We start from the raw sequence: 18028 nt of genomic DNA, 5'->3' as shown, positions 1-18028 counted from the left end.
TAAATACCCTTCTCTACATAACAGTTTTTTTTTTGGTTAGATCGCGTAAATATAAAAATTTGTCGTTAAACCTGCCACCCCACCCGACACAGCCAGTTAGTAAAGCTCGTCACATGAACAGAACATGCCAATTCGTTACTAGTGTAAAGACAGTACTGAGCGATAGAGGGACAGTATGGTTCCCCGGGACCATGGTTACTAATGGACGTGCTCATGATGATTGACGATTGGACGAGCGTTGACAGGGTCACGTGAGGGGCAGCACGGGATCCAATGGCGGGAAAGCGTGACAAGAGCGGAGGTCGTCTCCATCGTCTTCGAGTTGTCTTCAGACTAGAGCTATGCCATCTCAGGACAGAGTCGAACTTCCCAAGTGTATATAGTCACTCGTGGTCACTCGCTGAGTTGTCAGCGGACGTTGTTCATGATAAATATACAGAAAGACAAGACGGTGTCTCCGAGAGCTACTTTACGCTAGTACTGCACACCGGTGTGTTGGAGAGCCAAGCCACAACATTTACATTCCGAGTACAACATTTACAATCTGACAAACCTTACTGATTTGGCTGTGTCGGGTGGTGGCGGGTTTAACGGCAAGTTTATTTATTTACGCGATCTAACCCAAAAAGCCTGTATTATGGATGATATTGGTTGCGAAAGCCTCCTACGTCACCGCATGGCTCGAGATTCCAAGTAAGCCGTCCATTTGGTAGGGCAGTGTCAGTTTCATTATAACACTTTGACCTCTTCTGCCGCACGCCGCACAACCGGGTACATCTCCAAAACGTCGTCGACCTCGAGCGAGCGAGCGAACGGTTTTTTGTTTTTCAATGCGTAGGCAACGCCAACGCAAGGTGCTCGCACGCTCTCTCCCGCTCCAGTTCGCCGCGAGATATGAACGTGCACGCGCGCGCGGTCGCTTTTCAAGTGGCCAGGGTAGAGAGCGATGCAGAGGCAGCAGAGGGAGCCGCGTCAAGGAACCAACGAACGAACAAACGAATGGGACGGTGGCGTTGGCGCCGTTTGCCATCCAGGAGCGGCGGAGGGGCGTTGGTCAACCGTCGACAGCTGAAAACCGCGGCTTTATTAATTAATGCGGCTGGATGTGCGAATATAATTGGATTTTAATGTTTTATAAGCTCATGCCATGTTTTGACACCCCTTAAACTGGTCTTTGTTAACCGGGTGATTAAACTGCCGGGCGAGCTTTTAATGCAAGTGCAGAGAGTGCAGATCTGCATGATTGGGTTGTTTGCGTCTTGCAAGGGAAACATGTGTTGTACATTGTACGAAGGCGTTTAAAAATGTACGGTGCACCGTTACTCTGACGTGCAGCCAATTTATTAAAATGGCACGATAAATTGTACTAATGCACGGAGGAAAACTGACGAAAAAGTTTCGTGGGAGCCGCATATAATGCAATGAACAAACACGCCCAATAGCCCTCGCATTACCTGAACACGATAATTAAATTCCAGCATATAATTATAATAGAGAAGGGACCTTCAAAAGCCAAGGCTAAACAATGGGTTGGTTCAACTGCTGAGAGAATCCCCATGTGTTCAATGCTCTCCTGCTGCTCCTCGTACGCACGTAAAACAGTACATCGTGAGCACGTATTCTTTTGGCCCCAATAAAGTCTTTTAAGACGAGGAACGCTCCGAACCGCAATCGTTACGCACGCTACTGCCACCATTTACGCATTTGTCACTTTTACCGCCCGATAATAAACGAGACCCCATTAAATATCCAGAACGCAGTACATCTCCCCGGCACCGTAAAAGCCACGCCAGGCGCACAGGCGCGTTACGCTCGCCTGTACGCGTGCGCCGCATCGACCACGACCGGTTGGGAGCGAATTGACCCCCCAAAGTTTCCTCAATGACTGGGACGCTAATTGAAGTGTCGATGCCCTCGGTGGATGTCTGAGGGCAGTGAGGGGGGGTCAAGGTGGTAAGATGACTGTGATGTTAGGATAACCAGATAATAAACTAAAAAAACCCAGCGCAGGTCAACTCAGATGTGGTAACAAGTCACGAGCGTGCGCATGCGCGCGCACACACACACGTGCACTCACGGCTAACTAATCCCGCCTTCTCCAAACACACCCGGTGTAAATATGCTGAGCTTAATTGGCTTTTCGGCAGAGACCCCCAGCATTGCACGGGGAAGAAGGGCTCCCCCCCCCCCCGCTCACGGCAACCGGTGCGCGGCGAGCACGGCCACCCCGAGGTGCCTTAGGCCTCGTCCACTTCGGTGACCGCTCTCGCGAGGCCTCGAGCGGCCAGGCCTCGTCGACTCCGAAGCCGCCGCCACCGCCCCTTCACGTCGGGCTTCGTAACCGCGGGACGAACAACGCCCCCCCCCCCTCGCCCCCCCTCGCCCCCCCGATCGCGGCACCGATCAATTTGCGGCACAGCTCAATTTGCGGCTCGTGAGCGGTTTGTGTGTGTGTGTGTGTAGCGGGGACTGTGCGTATTTGTATCGTCGGGAGCCTGTGTGCGTGTATAAGTTTCACGGTGTTTGTGTGTGTATTGCGGGACATGCATGTGTGTGTTTAAGTAAAACGGTGGTAATCGGGGTGAGCGCATTGTGCTATGAACCCGGTGAGTTTAGATGCCAGGGACGCCTAACATCAGTAGCGACCATCTGAACCAGTCTGAGGCTTCCCCAAGGTCGATTCAGCCTGAAATGAATACCTTCTGCAGGGTGTGTAAACATTAAAACTGGTGAGACAAAGGTGGCCGGGCGTGGTTATGGCGAACACCACTACCCCATCCTGCGCTGTGCCGGTATTAAATAGACGCTCTCCAACAGAACTCGCCCCAAAAGTCCCATGCAGGCGACACAGGATGCGTTAAAACCACGTCGTTAAAACCACGTTAAAACCACGTTAAAACCGCGTTAGAACCGCGTTAGAACCACGTTAAAACCACGTTAAAACCACGTTAAAACCACGTTGTTAGAACCACGTTAGAACCACGTTAGAACCACGTTAGACCGCGTTAGAACCGCGTAGATGGTGAGGAGCAGAGTGCGGGAAAACAACGGTGTGGTTCGTGGAGGTGTGACCACTGGGAGCGTGGCATTTGTTACGACTCTCCAAGGAGGGTTAATCACGAGAAACACGAGCGCACGGCAAACGGCGGAGTGCGTGGGAAGAGCGTTGATCTCGCTCGGCTTGTTCAGGATTAAAAACGCTAATCTGAGTATTCGTTATACTGCCAGTGTCCGTGTATAGTGTGGATAGTATAGTCATGCCACAAGACATCAATTGACAATGTTTTAACTCTGCGTCCATGCGTGACAAGCAAACTGTGGACGTTGTATGCAAATTGCACGATAACGTTACCTCCATGCTAAATGGGGAGAGCATATCTGCGCGAATGAACCAATCACTTTAACGGAACCCCAAAGCTATGATTAATCACGGGAGTCACAAGAGTAAATGGCAGTACCGCAATGGGTACGGCCCATGGATTGATCTGGTCCAATCACTTGGATGGATGGAGTCGACTGGAACGTATTGGCGGCACACCGGTGCGCGGTAAAAAAAATAAAAGCAGCAAATATTTCACGATGATTATTTACTTTCCCGCGATTCGCAACCCCGGTCAGAACATTTTGTGGGGTGGTGGTGCGTAAAAATCAGTTCTTGCTATGTCGGAAGACGAACGTCGGTTAAAATTAAAATTTTAGACTGTTTTATGAGGACCGCTCTGTTATGGTGCACCGGTGTACCGCCAACGCATCCATTTGTAGATTATCATCTCTCTGTCCAAAGCTTTTGAGTGTCTCACCCTCGCGCGTGTGTGTTGGGGGTTTTCTCTGCGCTCTCTCGTTTCCTCTCACATGAAGCCAAGCTCTCACGATTGGACTTGGCCAAATATCCCCAACACAGGATTCTCCGACAAAAAGAGTCGAGACTCCGCGAGCCTTCCAAGGGTAAGTAGTTAGCATCATAAACAATTATTACATTCAGCCTGCTAATTAACCGACGTCAAATTTACGCAAAACATGCTGACGACTTCACGTGATAGAAGCCGCAGAACTAGGCTGCACCAACAGTGGGGAACAACACACCGACACGCGTTTGCAACGGGGATGAACACAGGCGCACACGCGCACACGCCGGCAAAGCGTGAATAATCACACGCTGCCTGTTGTCTTTGCAACTTTACAATGTAAAAGTGTATCACCGTGGATTGCGCGCGAAGCGTCAGCTATGTTAATTGCCAACCAGACGGGGTTCTCACCTGGCAATCCTCAAAACGCCTCATTTACGAGCTACGCCCGGCCTGCCAAAAATTAATTAGCGAACGCCGCCACGTCTTTATTTATTCACCTCCCGTACGCCGGCCCAGCAAGGAACGTGACGGGCGCTTAATGCCGACGCAGCCGCCACCTGCGAAAAACGAAAATCCACAGAGCGATGGATTCGCGCGCGCGCGAGCAGGGCACAGCGCGCAGAGGAACAATAAAGCATGTGTAAGTAGGCACCTCCGAGTTAGCGCCTTAATTAGTTTTAAATCAATCTCCTGAACTTTAAAAACAATCAGCTCGCGGGCCTTAGCATTTCGGCGTCGGGCCGAGGCCCATTCGATCGGACAGAGCAGGAGCGGCCGATGGAGAGCATGGGCCTAAATCAAAATGCATTTTTCCTGCGAGAAGTGAAAAAATCCATTAGCGGCAAGTCAATGCAAATTTACTTTATATGTAAATAGCATTACGGCTGCCGTGTGCGCGAGCGTTGTGCGGTTTAAATCTTCATTTTGCATGAAGGGTGACAGCGGTTAAGTGAAAATAAAATTACGCGATATTAATGCAGTTGGTTGAAAGCAGAGGTGGGAGCGTGGGCTGCTACGAGAGATATGAAAGCAGTCGAGCAAATCGGATAAACTCAAGAGCTCCTCCGGCTAAATCGATTCACAAACACTGCCCAGCAGTTAATAATGTTTGAAAGTACTTAACTTGCACAAGCGGCATTTTAGCAGCCGTGTATTATTACTGATAGAGGGCCCTATATGCGCACGTTCAAACACCGGCCACTCTCAATCTACTGCAATATTACAAAAATGTCAACTTCTAATGCTCCGCTGCACAGTATATCGCTAACGTGTGAAAAATACAGAGACAGAGGTACAAAGGAGCCACAGAAAAGGGGGATAATCAGCCAGGCGGTGAGCTGGAGCCATATTGCCCCCCGCCCCCAAGTTCTGCGGTCCTCTATATACTAAGGTGTTATTGGTAATTTAATTAGTGTTTACATGTGGGAGGAGAACGGAACACCCGAAGAAAACGCACGAGTGCGAGGGGGCAACAGTGTATTACATATTCTTATTCTTAGGTTTTTTCGTGTATTACATGCAGACGGAAGAAGTGGAGTCCACATTTGCCGAACCACCTTCTCCTGGTGAGCCAGGGTGTGGTACCTCAAAATCAGTGGGAAGGGAATATCACAACATTTATGCGAGCCATCAACCCAAGGTGAAGACCTGTCTGCACCGATGTGAAAAACACAAGACTCTACACATCTGCAACACATCTCATAGCGCAGGCCCACACCAAATATGTCATAATTCCATCTCCCCGTTGGTTGCCTGTTCACATGCGCTGCATCACTACCTCGGTTGGTTTTATCGAACCAGCTGTCCGACTTTAACAGCCTCCGCGTTATTCAAACTGTGCGTCATAGTGACTCAACGTTATTCTGGTTGATGTGTAACGGGTGATATCTTTAACCCGCGAATGAATGTTCTCTAATCCACTGGGTTCCTCTTGCTGTCTCCGAGTGCAATTCCAGGGGCTGGATCTCTCTCTCCATGCTTCACGCAAGTCAGAGGCAACGTACTGAATGTTAATAAAAAATAAGCGGGGTTTGGGCAGGGCATATGGCTTGGAAAGGACGATGACCGGTTGAAGAGAGGCAGTCAAAGGAGAAAACATGCCCAAGAGCACGTCCACAATGGATACGGAGCAATGAAATCATTGTGTGAAGCAGCTGGATGGGTTGTTGCATCACGAGACCATGAGAAACGGCTATGCCTTGGGTAGGCCTTCATCCAGCAGCGTATAGAACATGGCTGATGATGATGATATGGTTGGCATCGTGCACCGATTAAAGTGTTCTTCCTGGTTCAGCAGTTCTCCTGCTGGATTACTTTTTCTCCGCCCGAGGATGATCGCTTGTGTAGCGATCGAAACGTCGTGATATACTAATTTTATTTTATTTTTCTACCCACGTGACTTTACCGAAACAACCAAAGAGTATCTCGTTTCAGATTCCACCTTGGAGGGGGGGGGGTCAAGATTTGATGCAATATTTTATTTATTTATATTTTCTTTGCAACCGTACGCTTTACCTGTGCCGTTGCATCTGTATTGCCTTTTTCATTTGCTCGGTCACCTGCATTCTGCTCGTTTTGAAAACTCATTTTTTGCACAAACATTTCCAAGCGAGCACCACGAGCACAATCATTGTCAGCCATGATCGATCCACAGCTGCATGAAGGCCTCCAAGACCCGTCACCATCTCTCACGGTCCTGCGATGTTGCAATCCACCTAACACCACCTGCTCCGGAAGCGATTTCATCGCTCCATCTCCGATGCGGCTGAGCAAAAATCATTGAGCGCCCACTACCAACTACATTTTGCTCTCAATAGCAACATTCCCTTTCTCTGCCACACACTGATGCTCCTGCTGATTTCATTACTGCATTCCAGATCGATGTCAAACATTTGTCCTGCTAGACAAACACCGCTGCACTCTCCATATTTTATTTCGATTAAATTATGTATTACAATTTAGAGCCGTTGAATGGTACAGCTGTTACTGGAATATGCAGAGGCGTTTGGCTTTACAATTTCGCAGGGCTGACAACTAATCCACCGCTGGATGGCGGCCTCCACAACGTCTATGTTAGACCATGTCGGTGTCGCTGCTGCTGCGAACAATGACATTTTTAGTTCATTATACGGATTTATTTTATTTCACTAAAACAGAACTTGCATCCTTCTCTCGGCCTCCACTGGGAGAGATATTTGTTGTCTCGATGGGCTGACATCATCATCGCCGGACGTGATCGACCCACGGCTGAATGAAGGCCTCCCCCAGAGCTGTCCCCATCTGGCCATCGAACAAAGACGGTCAGGACATCGTGTGCTTTCAAATGCGCTTGTGCAGCCATCTGGAATGCTCTTCCTTCCGATATGAGGAAGCCACTGGGAGATGTGCACCTTTTAAATCATCATCTAGATTGAATTAATTTCTTTAGAACTGCTTTTCGTGTTTCGTTTGTTGTCCTTCCTCTGATTAGCACAGTTGGCTATGTACACGGTGCGAAAGACGTTCAATATAAATCTCTTCGGGTCGTGCGACGCGACAATCCACCCCGGCCCCTGTGCCCTTCATTGCGATGTGGCTATCCTCAAACCCTTCTTCTTACGACATCGCCGAACAAAGCCCCGCGCGGCACGCAAGACCGGGCGCCGACAGTGACGTGACGAACGTAGCCTGGCACCGGCGATTGAACGCGGGGGTGGACTGGGTTTCCAATCCGTGACCTTTCCTCCCGCAGCAAGACACCCTCTGGGCGTCACTGCCACCGCGGTGAGGGCCCATCAGCCAAATGGTCGAATCATATCAAGCGTTTTATCTTCAACGCACCCCCCCACCCCGCCCTGGATAATTTTGCTGTCCTTCTATCTGAATGCTTTATATGCGGCTGTTTAAACCGACCATTGAATCATCACCGTTACCAACAGGCCGTGCAACAGATTCACGACCTGCCTCGAAGATTGGATGAATTGTCACAATTCAGGATCGCGATTCGATTCAAGAATCCACTACTTTTCCATCTCATTTTAATTAATTATCATTATATTCTCCGTAATTTGTTTCATTTCAGTCACAAACTCGTTACGTACCGTCATGAAGCATTATGGGTGAATGCGTATGTTTAAGAAGGACTCTCCGTTCTAGTCGAGCAGCATTTGTTTGGGAAAGCCAACTCTTGACTAGTATTTTCAACAACAGTCCGCCTGGTTAGCACTCAGAATGTCCGCCATATGCAAGGGAAGTGAAAGGAACCCTGGGAAATCCACGCAAGCCAGCGAGGCGGTCATTTTGTTTTGCTCGCAACTTTGGCGGCAAGGCCGGGCAAGAGTTAAAAAAGGGTTACGCGTTACGGCGCCGGGCCGATGGGCCGGCGTGCCGTCCGGGCGTGGCCCCGTGCAAGCGGGCAGAGCGGATGGGACAGCTGGGGATGGCACGGGCGCCCCCACGCTAATGAACCCATCAGGACGGACAGGCCTATTTGTCAAATCACACCGCGGCGATCGATGGGGCATTGATCGTTCGCGCCGCTGAATTAACGGTGTGACGGCCTTCCTCCTGACGGCCCTCAGCGGTGCTCACCCAGCCTCCATCTCCCCCAAATCGTGCTCCTCCCCCTCCTCCACCCCGCATGCCCCACCCCCTCCATGCAGCCCCTCAAAACCAACCGGACTTGCCACGCGTTTTCACTCGCAGCAAAAAACGTACATCACTTAATTCAATTAGGGCTCATTAACCTTTAGCGCATTAACCGCGAGAGCTTGCGAAAGAGGGCGTACTTGCGTTGTGGTTAGCACAGATATGCGCGGGCGCGCATGTACGCGTGTTTGCACATGCGCGCAATGTAACGCGAAGGCGTTTGCGCTCGTTCGTTCGAGGTTAAGTGGCTTCGAGTAAGCGGTAATCAATGCTGCACGCCGCCTACACCGCGGAAGCAGGAGGAGGTACTTTTAGGCTGCGTGCGCACACGTGGGACGACCGATAACTCTGTGCGCGTGTGCGTGTGTGGTATGGAGTGCTCTGAACCCACCGACCCAAGTTCGATTCCTGGCCATGGCCAACGTCATCTCACATCAGCCCCCTAATGGCAAACTAATTCCGAGTTGCAAGCCGGTGGTGCCGAGTCACCTTGTGCAACACAGGGACAGCTGCCACCGGGGCTGCCCTTTTATGGTGCCTCGGGACCTTATGTCAACTATAACAATAATTCAGGCGCTTGATAATAAAAAATATTCATAACATGCATTGGTGCTTGAAGCATTTGGGCAACGCCATACGAACGCATACAACTGCCATAAAACCGCAGCCAACATGCGGAACGAAGGATTGACTCCCTGCTCGACAGAGCAGCTACTCACTGGGTGGGCATGGTGAGGCTGGTCGGCTGCACCTTCATGCGCCGCTTGGCCGTGACGATGATCTGCGCCGAGGAGCGCTTGAGTGACTGCTGGTTGAGCAGACTGCACGCCAGGTTCGCGTGCCACTGGAGCTGTGGACACAGAGGGGCGGGGGGGGGGAAACGGAGCACGCGAGAGCGGCGTTGAGACCGGCACACGCGATCGCCAACGCGCACGGGACGACACGCGCCTTCGATTAGCACGGTCGGCTATGCACGGTGTAAAGGAAAGTCAACTTGCATACATACGACCCGACAGCGAGCGGCCTGCGAGAAACAGCACGGTCAGAGTTTTAAGAAGTAAGAGACAACACATTTCCAGGACTGGAGCCTAGGTTGTAAGAGCTTGGGGGAAAAAAGGAACGATGCGAGGGGATACCGAAGTGGAGCAGCCGACCAAAACCTCCTCCTTTCGTTCACAAAGAGAATGAACATTGTGAGAGACATCACGGCTATGGGCAAATATAAAGAGAACAACGTTCTGCGTTGACACTTTCGTGGATCCACCTATTGTCTTTGCACACCGATATTTGCAAGCGGCATTTGTTCAAGCGAGCAAACGCTCGACCGGTTTCAACCTTCTGGGTCCCTTCAGCAGAGTTGGGCCGAGAACGGGGCTGGCTACGAGGGTGGCCACGGGGGTGGCTACGAGGGTGGCCACGGGGCTGGCTACGAGGGTGGCCACGGAGGTGGCTGCTGCTGAGCGCCGCCTGCACCCCCCCCCCGCCCCACCGCCCCACGTGTCCTGGACGTCGGCACGGGCGGCTATGTCAGAAGGTCGACGCGTTTTTTTACGACAGCAATTAAATCACCGCGCGAGTTTGAATGGCGTGATAATTTGACCCCAGACGGTTTACACGGCGGGTTTAATAGCGCGCGGCACGGGCGCCTGACCCCCCCTCTACTGACATGGAGAGGGAGCGGCTGGCGCGCGCGGAGGGGGCCCCCCCGGTGCCGCCCAGCGTGCCGAAAAGCTAGCGCCGCTGCTGGTGGCGTGCGGAAACGACGAATCAATGGCAGCCGCTCCGAGCCGCGCGCCATTCTCGGTGCACTGCTGGATGAAGGGTTCTGCGCGTTGACGCCGCTCCGCCCGCTGCGCCGTGCGGCTTAAAACCAAACTTATCGTTGTCATGCGCCCCACCGATTTTGCCATTCGAGGAGCGCGGTTTTCATCACCGGTGTCAATTCGTCAATTAGAATCGCGTGCTCGTGGTAATTTTTCTTGACAGCTCTTGTTCAATCCACTGCGGGATGAAGGGATTCCTTTGTGCTGTTTCGGTCACGGCGGTTCTTCGAGGGTACTTCACCACGCTGGTCGGTGCGGTTTGACTCAGGAAATGGGGGCCCGGGTCTGGTTCAGATATCACTCCCTACTGACGTTAGCGCGGACCACACATCAAAGGCGGGATTTGCTGGGTTCACATCGTAGTGCGCTATTTGCACCACCACTCTACCCTGCGCTCATGATACATGTGTTGAATCGCACGCGGAGGCATCAATTATTGAAAATGTATGTAAATTAGACGCATTTGTAATGCAACTTACGGAACAAGAAGGAACAAATGAGAAACAAACACAGGTAAGACAAGAAGCATTAATTCCTGAATTGAATCACAGCTCCGAGCTGTGCCAATTCATCAAATCGCAGTGGTGGGGTGGATAATTGCCAGCCCAGTGACCGTGTGCTACGGTCCGTGACTTACGAGTGAAGTGCAAGACTCGACAATAATTGCACACACACACCTCAAAGGTGTTTAACACGGCAGCGACTACGACACGACAGCCGGCACCTTTAAAATGACTGGCTCGCTTAGAAACACAACGTTTTATTGTTTTCGCTCGCGGGGGAAACACGGGGAATAAAAAAAAATATATATATATATTCCGCGTCACGGATTCGATCAGAAAAACGCAACGGTACAAAATGTTCCACCCCTCTTTTTATTTCTTTAAAAAACAAAGAGGCAGACTTGGGCTCACACAGATTCCTTTGCAAGAGGTTAGCATTACTGTCGTGCCGTTTTGTGTAAATGAGGGCATCGGAGGTCGTAAGAGGCTATTACTTCGGCTGCTAAACAGCCGCACTAAATCCACATTAACCCAATGTTGGAACAAGGGAGGGAGGGTTGGGGGAGAGGAGGCGGAAAGAAATATGCTCCCCAGTGCTCAAACCTTAGCGGCTCAACAACCCCGTTCTGTGACCCCCCTGAGCGGATCTCCCACGCCTCTCTGGACGACTCACCCGACCAATCTGCTACCGCCCCCTGTGCCCACAAACGCGCCATAATTGCTTCCTGGCCGGCGTCTGTGGCCGTGAGGTTAATGAGGCGAGCGTGTGGTTAGCGACGCGCAGGCCCACCGGCGTTTTGCAGGGAAAGCCCCGTGGCCCCGTGAACGCGCCAACGCGGGAGAGCCTGTGTCTCTAAAAACGATTAAACTACGCCATTTTTTTTTTACCAGGTAAGGCCCACTGAGCTATACAGATCTTTTTCAGAAGCGACCTGGCTACCACAAATGATAGCTCAACGAAGTAACTTATCTCGTGGTAACTTATAACAGGCAAATACTCTAAGCGCACGTTGATTCAAAATGTGGAGGGGAAAAGAAACGGAGGACCCGGAGAAAAATCCATGCAAGCAAGGGGAGAACACGCAAACTTCAAATATACAGTTTAACACGTAGACTTTCGCGACCGATATCATCCATAATAGAAATGTGGCTGTCGCCTGATGAAGCTAGTTATAATTACTGGCGAAACGTCGTACTCAGATTGTAAATGTTGTGGCTTGGCTCTCCAACACACCGGTAATGCAGTACTAGTGACGAATTGGCACGTTCTGTTTACGTGACAACCCTTACTAGTTGGTTGTGTCGGGTGGTGGCGGGTTTTAACGACACATTTATATATTTACGCGATCTATACCCCAAAAAAAACCTCTATTCCAAATATACAGCAGGCCTCAGGGTCGTGAGCGATCCCACGGCCGCCTGCATACCAGGCGAGGGAGATAACATTTCGTCACCGTAGCGCCGCGCAACGCGGGAAAAGTACATCAGGCGGAAAGCGTAACGCACGAGTCGATCCCGCAATTCGAATCGACCGTGCCATCGCGCAAGACTCGCGCCGAACTCCGTGCATTAGGATGATTTGCAATGCACGCTCAACCATATGCTAATTGTATGCTAATTAAATTCCCATTCTACGTATGTTGAATTGTGTTTTGCTGGAATCATTTATATTCGGTTTATGGAAATGTTATGCTTATTAAATGCGAACGTTAAGGCTAATGGTTGCTAACGTTTAGCCTAATGGAGCAAACAAACCTTTACAAATGACGTAAAATAAATTCAATATAATATTCACAATACATGGACAGAGAATTGTTCTATTCTATTCATGAATGTTTATAAACATTATACTATTGTGGAGTCTATACATTTTGCATCTCTGCAAGATTCTATGAGCCACGGACAAAACAAAAACCCAGCATCGATTCATTATTAGATTCGTGAGAATAATTTATAATGCATCGACTTCTAAAGAGAGTGCTCATGAGACACTGTACGTTGGCACCGTGGGGAACATCGGTCGTGCATCTGCCAACCAACCCATGGAACCTGGATGTGTCCCGTGACCTCCTGCCAGAAAGCCTTCGACACCTTCACGTGGCCTCAAAGGGCACCTAGCCTGGCACAAGCACCGTGGTGATGTCACCGCCACTTAGTGGCGAATGGCAGTCGTTGTAGTTGTTGTTGATGAAACCAGAAGCCCCCTGCGTGGCCGATAAGTTATTTGTTATACGGAGAGACAGATACATGTAGACATATTTTGTCTGGATATCTACGTCTGACAGAAATTATTCGGTGCTGCTGCGTTGCCAGTGGAACACAAGCACAAATAACAAAACAACTCAACACATTTGCCCGATGTTTCAGGCAAGGACCCTTCTTCATGGACGTGCAATAATGAAGGGCCAATGCCGGAAATGTCACCGATTGTATATTTTCTTTTAAAGCAGTCTTATTGACGAATGTGTTGTATTTCATAAAGGAAGTGAATCATTAAATTCCATATTCATTATGTGCATAGATGCACAGCCCTTTATTTCAATCCACTGCTGGATGAGGGCCTCCCAGTGTCGTGTTTGTCATGGGGGGTTATTCAACTATACCTCATCACACTGGTCAGTGCACGTTGATGAATGTGGGGAGAATGTGTGGCAGCATAGAAGCACAGTACAGTGCAATAGATGTGGCTGCCCTGCCCTCTGCCGCCCATGACCGTGGTGGTCAACCAACCCAAATGCTATCGATCATAGGCCGTCGCTTACGACCCAGGCGGGAAACAGGGTCACACAAAGTTTCGAGACGACAAAGTTGCTCCGTGACTTTGCATCACTTCACCGCATTCTGGCAAGTCGGTCGCCTGGCGATGGCGAAAGAGGGACCTATATTAAGGAACGATGCCAGCCGACCGGTGTTTGTCAAAAGCATTAATCTCCCCGCGTCCTCACGCACGCACTAAAAGTGAGTCGCGCAAATTGGCCGCGCGCCCACGTTATTTTTGAGAACATTTACAGTTCTTAATTAAACTGCCAACACTTTCCGAAGATGTGTTTTTTTCTCTCCCCCCACCCCGTTGGAGACTTCGTACGCTTTGATTAACGGGGGCATCACAAACTAGGAATAAAAAAATGAGCAACCAGCAACCTTGGCCCCCCACGAGAGGCTCGAATGGTAATACACTAAGACGCTGCTCCTGATATGGTCAGATTGCCATGTCCTCTCACTCGTGTAACCAACCCCCGACCCCGAGACAGTCAAACAGGCTGGGCACGTTGCCTGCCAAAGTGGTCAAATCTAAACGAGGAGCGATGTGTGGAGAAAAAAAAAATCAATTCCGGTTACCCCAATGCCTGCGAACTTTGGCCAATTATACCCAGGGCATTGGAATTACCGGGGCAGCCTCAAGAATCAAAGCGTGAGCTCCAAGCAAATTTCAACATCTTGAAGGTCCCACCTCTTACAAACCAAAACTCCAGCGATCGTTGGAAGCAGAAAAGGAATCCGTGATCTGACACACAATTTGCTACTGGCCACATTGCAATGTGGCCTGGCACAGGCGCCGTGGTGACGTCACCGCCACTTCGTGGTGAATGGCGGCTGTGTTGTTGCTGTGGTACGGACGAGTGTACGCCGCAAAAGAGATGTTGCTAACACCGGGGGTTGTTTTATTTTGTCTGTTTTCCCTTCATTTATTGGAGTTGTAAATAGTCAAAGTGTTCATTCGGAAACACTCACAGAGTGAGCAGTGCATTACTCTATGTGTTGGAGAACAGCCCAGAGAAGGAGATATCAAACTACTTCTGAGATCCCTTTAAGCGACCTCTTTTATCCATAAACTACGGGGTTGTTGCACTTTCCTTCTGTTCGTCGCATGGCAGTCAAACTGATTTGATTTCTTACTTTAACTCTCACGCGGAATGCAGCAAAGTAAAAGCGCAAAAAACTGGATATTTAACATCGGGTGTGTTTCTCCGAGCGGTCAACCGCGACTGGGCCGAAACCGTTCCAACTCATGGCACCTGAGAACTCGGGTGAATCGTGAGCGGCCGAAACCTGGACTTATACCCAGCATGTCAGTGGTGCCACCTCCGAGCTCACGACTCCTGATCCGCCCGGCTAGTTCAGCATCAGGGACGGGCGAACGCCAGCCCTTGGGATTTCCCAGCCGTCAATGGTCTCACCCACCGTCACATTCGTCCATTTATGAAAGCGACCGGCGCCGTGACTATCCTACGGAGGGGACGTAACAATTAATCCATTTATCGTTTCAAGAAATTTTAAGGATGCACACGCATCAGACCGCGCGCGTGAGAATCGATCCATCTTGAATCCACACGTGTTTGCTGTCATAAAGTGATCTCTTGATCGAATGAGCATTGAGGCGGTACTCATTTACTGTTTACAGTTCTGAGGTCAGTGGTGGAAATTCCTCATTCCTATGCGAGGGCCGTGCCAAACCATAGAAAAACACACGTGTGTTTATATCACTACGGATGTAAGAGATTCACACCACTATATTCGACATTGCAACCACACGGGCAAGGAAAGAAAGTCGATTCGTGACAATAAAAAAAAACGATACGATTCAATAAATCAAGGAAGCGGCAAAATCGTTGCATCCATGTTGCGTGGCGCGACACGCGTGCTGTTGGCATGAAGAGAACGATTGCGGAGCGGAGCGCTGATTGCATCTCGAGCATCTCGACCCAGCGTCGTGTGCAATGGGACAGGAAAGCCTTTTCCCCCCACCAACATGATGGAGCTGCCCCCCACCACCACCAAACCAACCCCTGCCCACCCCCCACCGCCCCCCCCACACCCCCCAACATGCCCTACCTTTTCTGCGCAAGCTCCCACCAGCGATCAAGGCACAGGACCCTACGGAGGGAAAATTCTGCAACTTGTGCGAAGGCTTTTGAGGCAGTATTCTTCCCCCCACCCTATCTCCCCCCCCCCAAACCCTGTCCCCCCCCCCCGCCACCCCCCCTCCACACCACAGCCTACTGCTTCCTTGCCGACACAACTGCAGTTGTGTGCTATTTTGGAGGGAGGTCCCTGGAGGTGCAGGGGCTGGGTGGAGAAGGAGGAGGGGTGTTTGTCATTGTTCCAATTGCTTAAGATTCTTGATTTTTTTTTTCCCGCTTTCCTCTCCCGAGTCCCCCCTGAGGGTCTCTTCTTTCCCTCCATCACGTACGGCGAGAAATAATGGCGATGGCCAAGGGTGTCGCAAGGTCACCGCGGCTGCTACTGGAATAAAAGCAAAATGCTCGCGCGCGCACGCACACTGGCCAGAAATACGCACACACGCCGACAAGTTGTAGGCAATTAACAACAACCGCACAATTGCGAAGGAATATAAATGCTATAATATCATGAACCAGAACGACTTTCACTAAACTTCAGAAGGGTACGAACATCCTACAGCAACTCAGGCCCTTTACAAACATGAAAGGAAACTGCCAATGTGGAGCTTTGGGGGGGGGAGTAGGGGGGGGGGAGTAGGGGGGTGGGCGGTGGGGTTTCTGCCTTCCTCGGGCACACACGGACACACGCACGCACACAGCCAGACACAAAAACATCCAGAATTCTACATTTTAAGCAGAGACTTGGCAGACGTGTGGGACGGGTGGGGGGGGGGTGGTGGGGAGTGGGGGGCTATTGGCTGCGGGCAAATCAGGGCCCTCGATCAATGTGCCTTTTTAGCCGGCGATCCGGTGGGGAGCGGAGTCATGAAAATGCATGTGTGGTGGTGGTGGTGGTGGGGGGTGTGATAGAATTAGCATTTCAAATCATTTATAAGCCAGCACACTCGACCCTCTGCAAAGGCCACCTTCTATTGACACAAAATGCGATTGTTGCTCCCAAAATATGCTGCCCACCCCCACCGCAGCCCCGCACACATTCGGGAAAGGTTGCAGAGGGCAGGCGATGCATTTAGTTATTATAATTGGCCCATGTTAAGATCGTTAAACGGAAACCTTGAATCCGCCGCTAAGCAGCCGCGATGGAAGCCGATGTCGGCAGTAAAAGTTTACGGGTTGTCACCACGGTTTAATGGGTTTTTACAGTTGAGGAGCACCATACAACACTGTAACGTTATTAAAACGCATGCAAATTTGGCCGCAAATGTTATGAATTCTGCCAGACATCTGCGCTCTGCCGTTTTACAGTTTATTACTTGTAGGGCCAATAAAACCCTGCGAGCCGTATGGACGGATCTTGGCTGGGGAGTGACGGGGGTGTGGTGGTGGAGGGGGGGGTATGAACGAGAAGGTGAAAAACGAGATGAAAAAGTAACGATTCTTGGAACGGGGAGCGATAATCGTGGCAACTAGTCGGACTGCGAGGGAGGAAAGCATCATTGCAGGCTGAATACACACACAACACAAAGATCCCCCGTCTTACCCAGACCTTTGGGGCAAGTGCTGTTAGCGAGCAGCACCTGTGAAGGCAGGCATGGCACACGAGGGGAGGGGTGACCATCACCACGCCCGACTGCCTTTGTCTCCCCAGCGATAATGATTAACCTTCATGTGATCATTCAAATTTGGCCAAAATTTCGACCCAGACGCCGGCAATGCTTTTTAACGGCGACGCTGCAGTATTTATTTGACGGTTAACGCACCTGCTGTAAAGAGCTGCGGACCTCTGCAACAAGCGGCGAACGCACCACCGCTGGGCAGCGCCACCGCCCCAAAGCACACCTCACATTTCGCACGCTTCTCATGTAAGCAACGCGTGACAGTGGTCGGTGTGCTGGGGGTGTGGGAGGTGAAAGGAATCACACTTTGGATGTAAGCACTCCTGGCCTTGCTCCCTAGGGGTGTTATTATAATCCAGCTTCTGCTGTAAAATCAAAACACACATTTCGACTCGCGCGTTGCTCGCACGCGGCTATATAGCACACAGAAAACAAAGACAAAGATCCCCCGTATAGCCTTCATTAGACTTTTGGGGCACGTCCTGTTAGCGAGCACCTATTAAGGCCAGAACGGCACAAACGTAGTCGGACGTGGTATTGACCACGTCCGACTACGTTTGTGCCCAGTGGCGATGTTTACAAATCGCACCAGGTACTAATTTAAGGCTGAGTCGACCTAGTGGAGGCCCATGACCGGTTCAGATAATCGTCACCGGTGTTGGCCATGAGCGGGAATCGAACTCAGGTCACCAGGTTCGTAGCGCAGCGCTATAGCACACACACACACACGCACAGACACACATGACAGCC

The 18028-nt window shown here is 50.7% G+C and overlaps 1 protein-coding gene across 3 annotated transcripts in view; it reads right to left on the bottom strand.

The window, feature by feature from the left end:
* Nucleotides 1-18028, bottom strand: part of MED27 (mediator complex subunit 27) — a 72887-nt gene that overhangs the window by 16403 nt on the left and 38456 nt on the right. For all 3 annotated transcript variants that reach the window (XM_078865342.1, XM_078865341.1, XM_078865343.1), the window contains one exon: nt 9194-9324. In XM_078865342.1, coding sequence (XP_078721468.1) covers nt 9194-9324 — 131 coding nt within the window. The remainder of the gene's footprint in view (nt 1-9193; nt 9325-18028) is intronic.

This window comes from Lampetra fluviatilis, chromosome 20 (assembly GCF_964198595.1).
Source record: "Lampetra fluviatilis chromosome 20, kcLamFluv1.1, whole genome shotgun sequence".
NCBI lineage: Eukaryota > Metazoa > Chordata > Hyperoartia > Petromyzontiformes > Petromyzontidae > Lampetra > Lampetra fluviatilis.
This window is presented reverse-complemented; position numbering and strand designations above follow the sequence as displayed.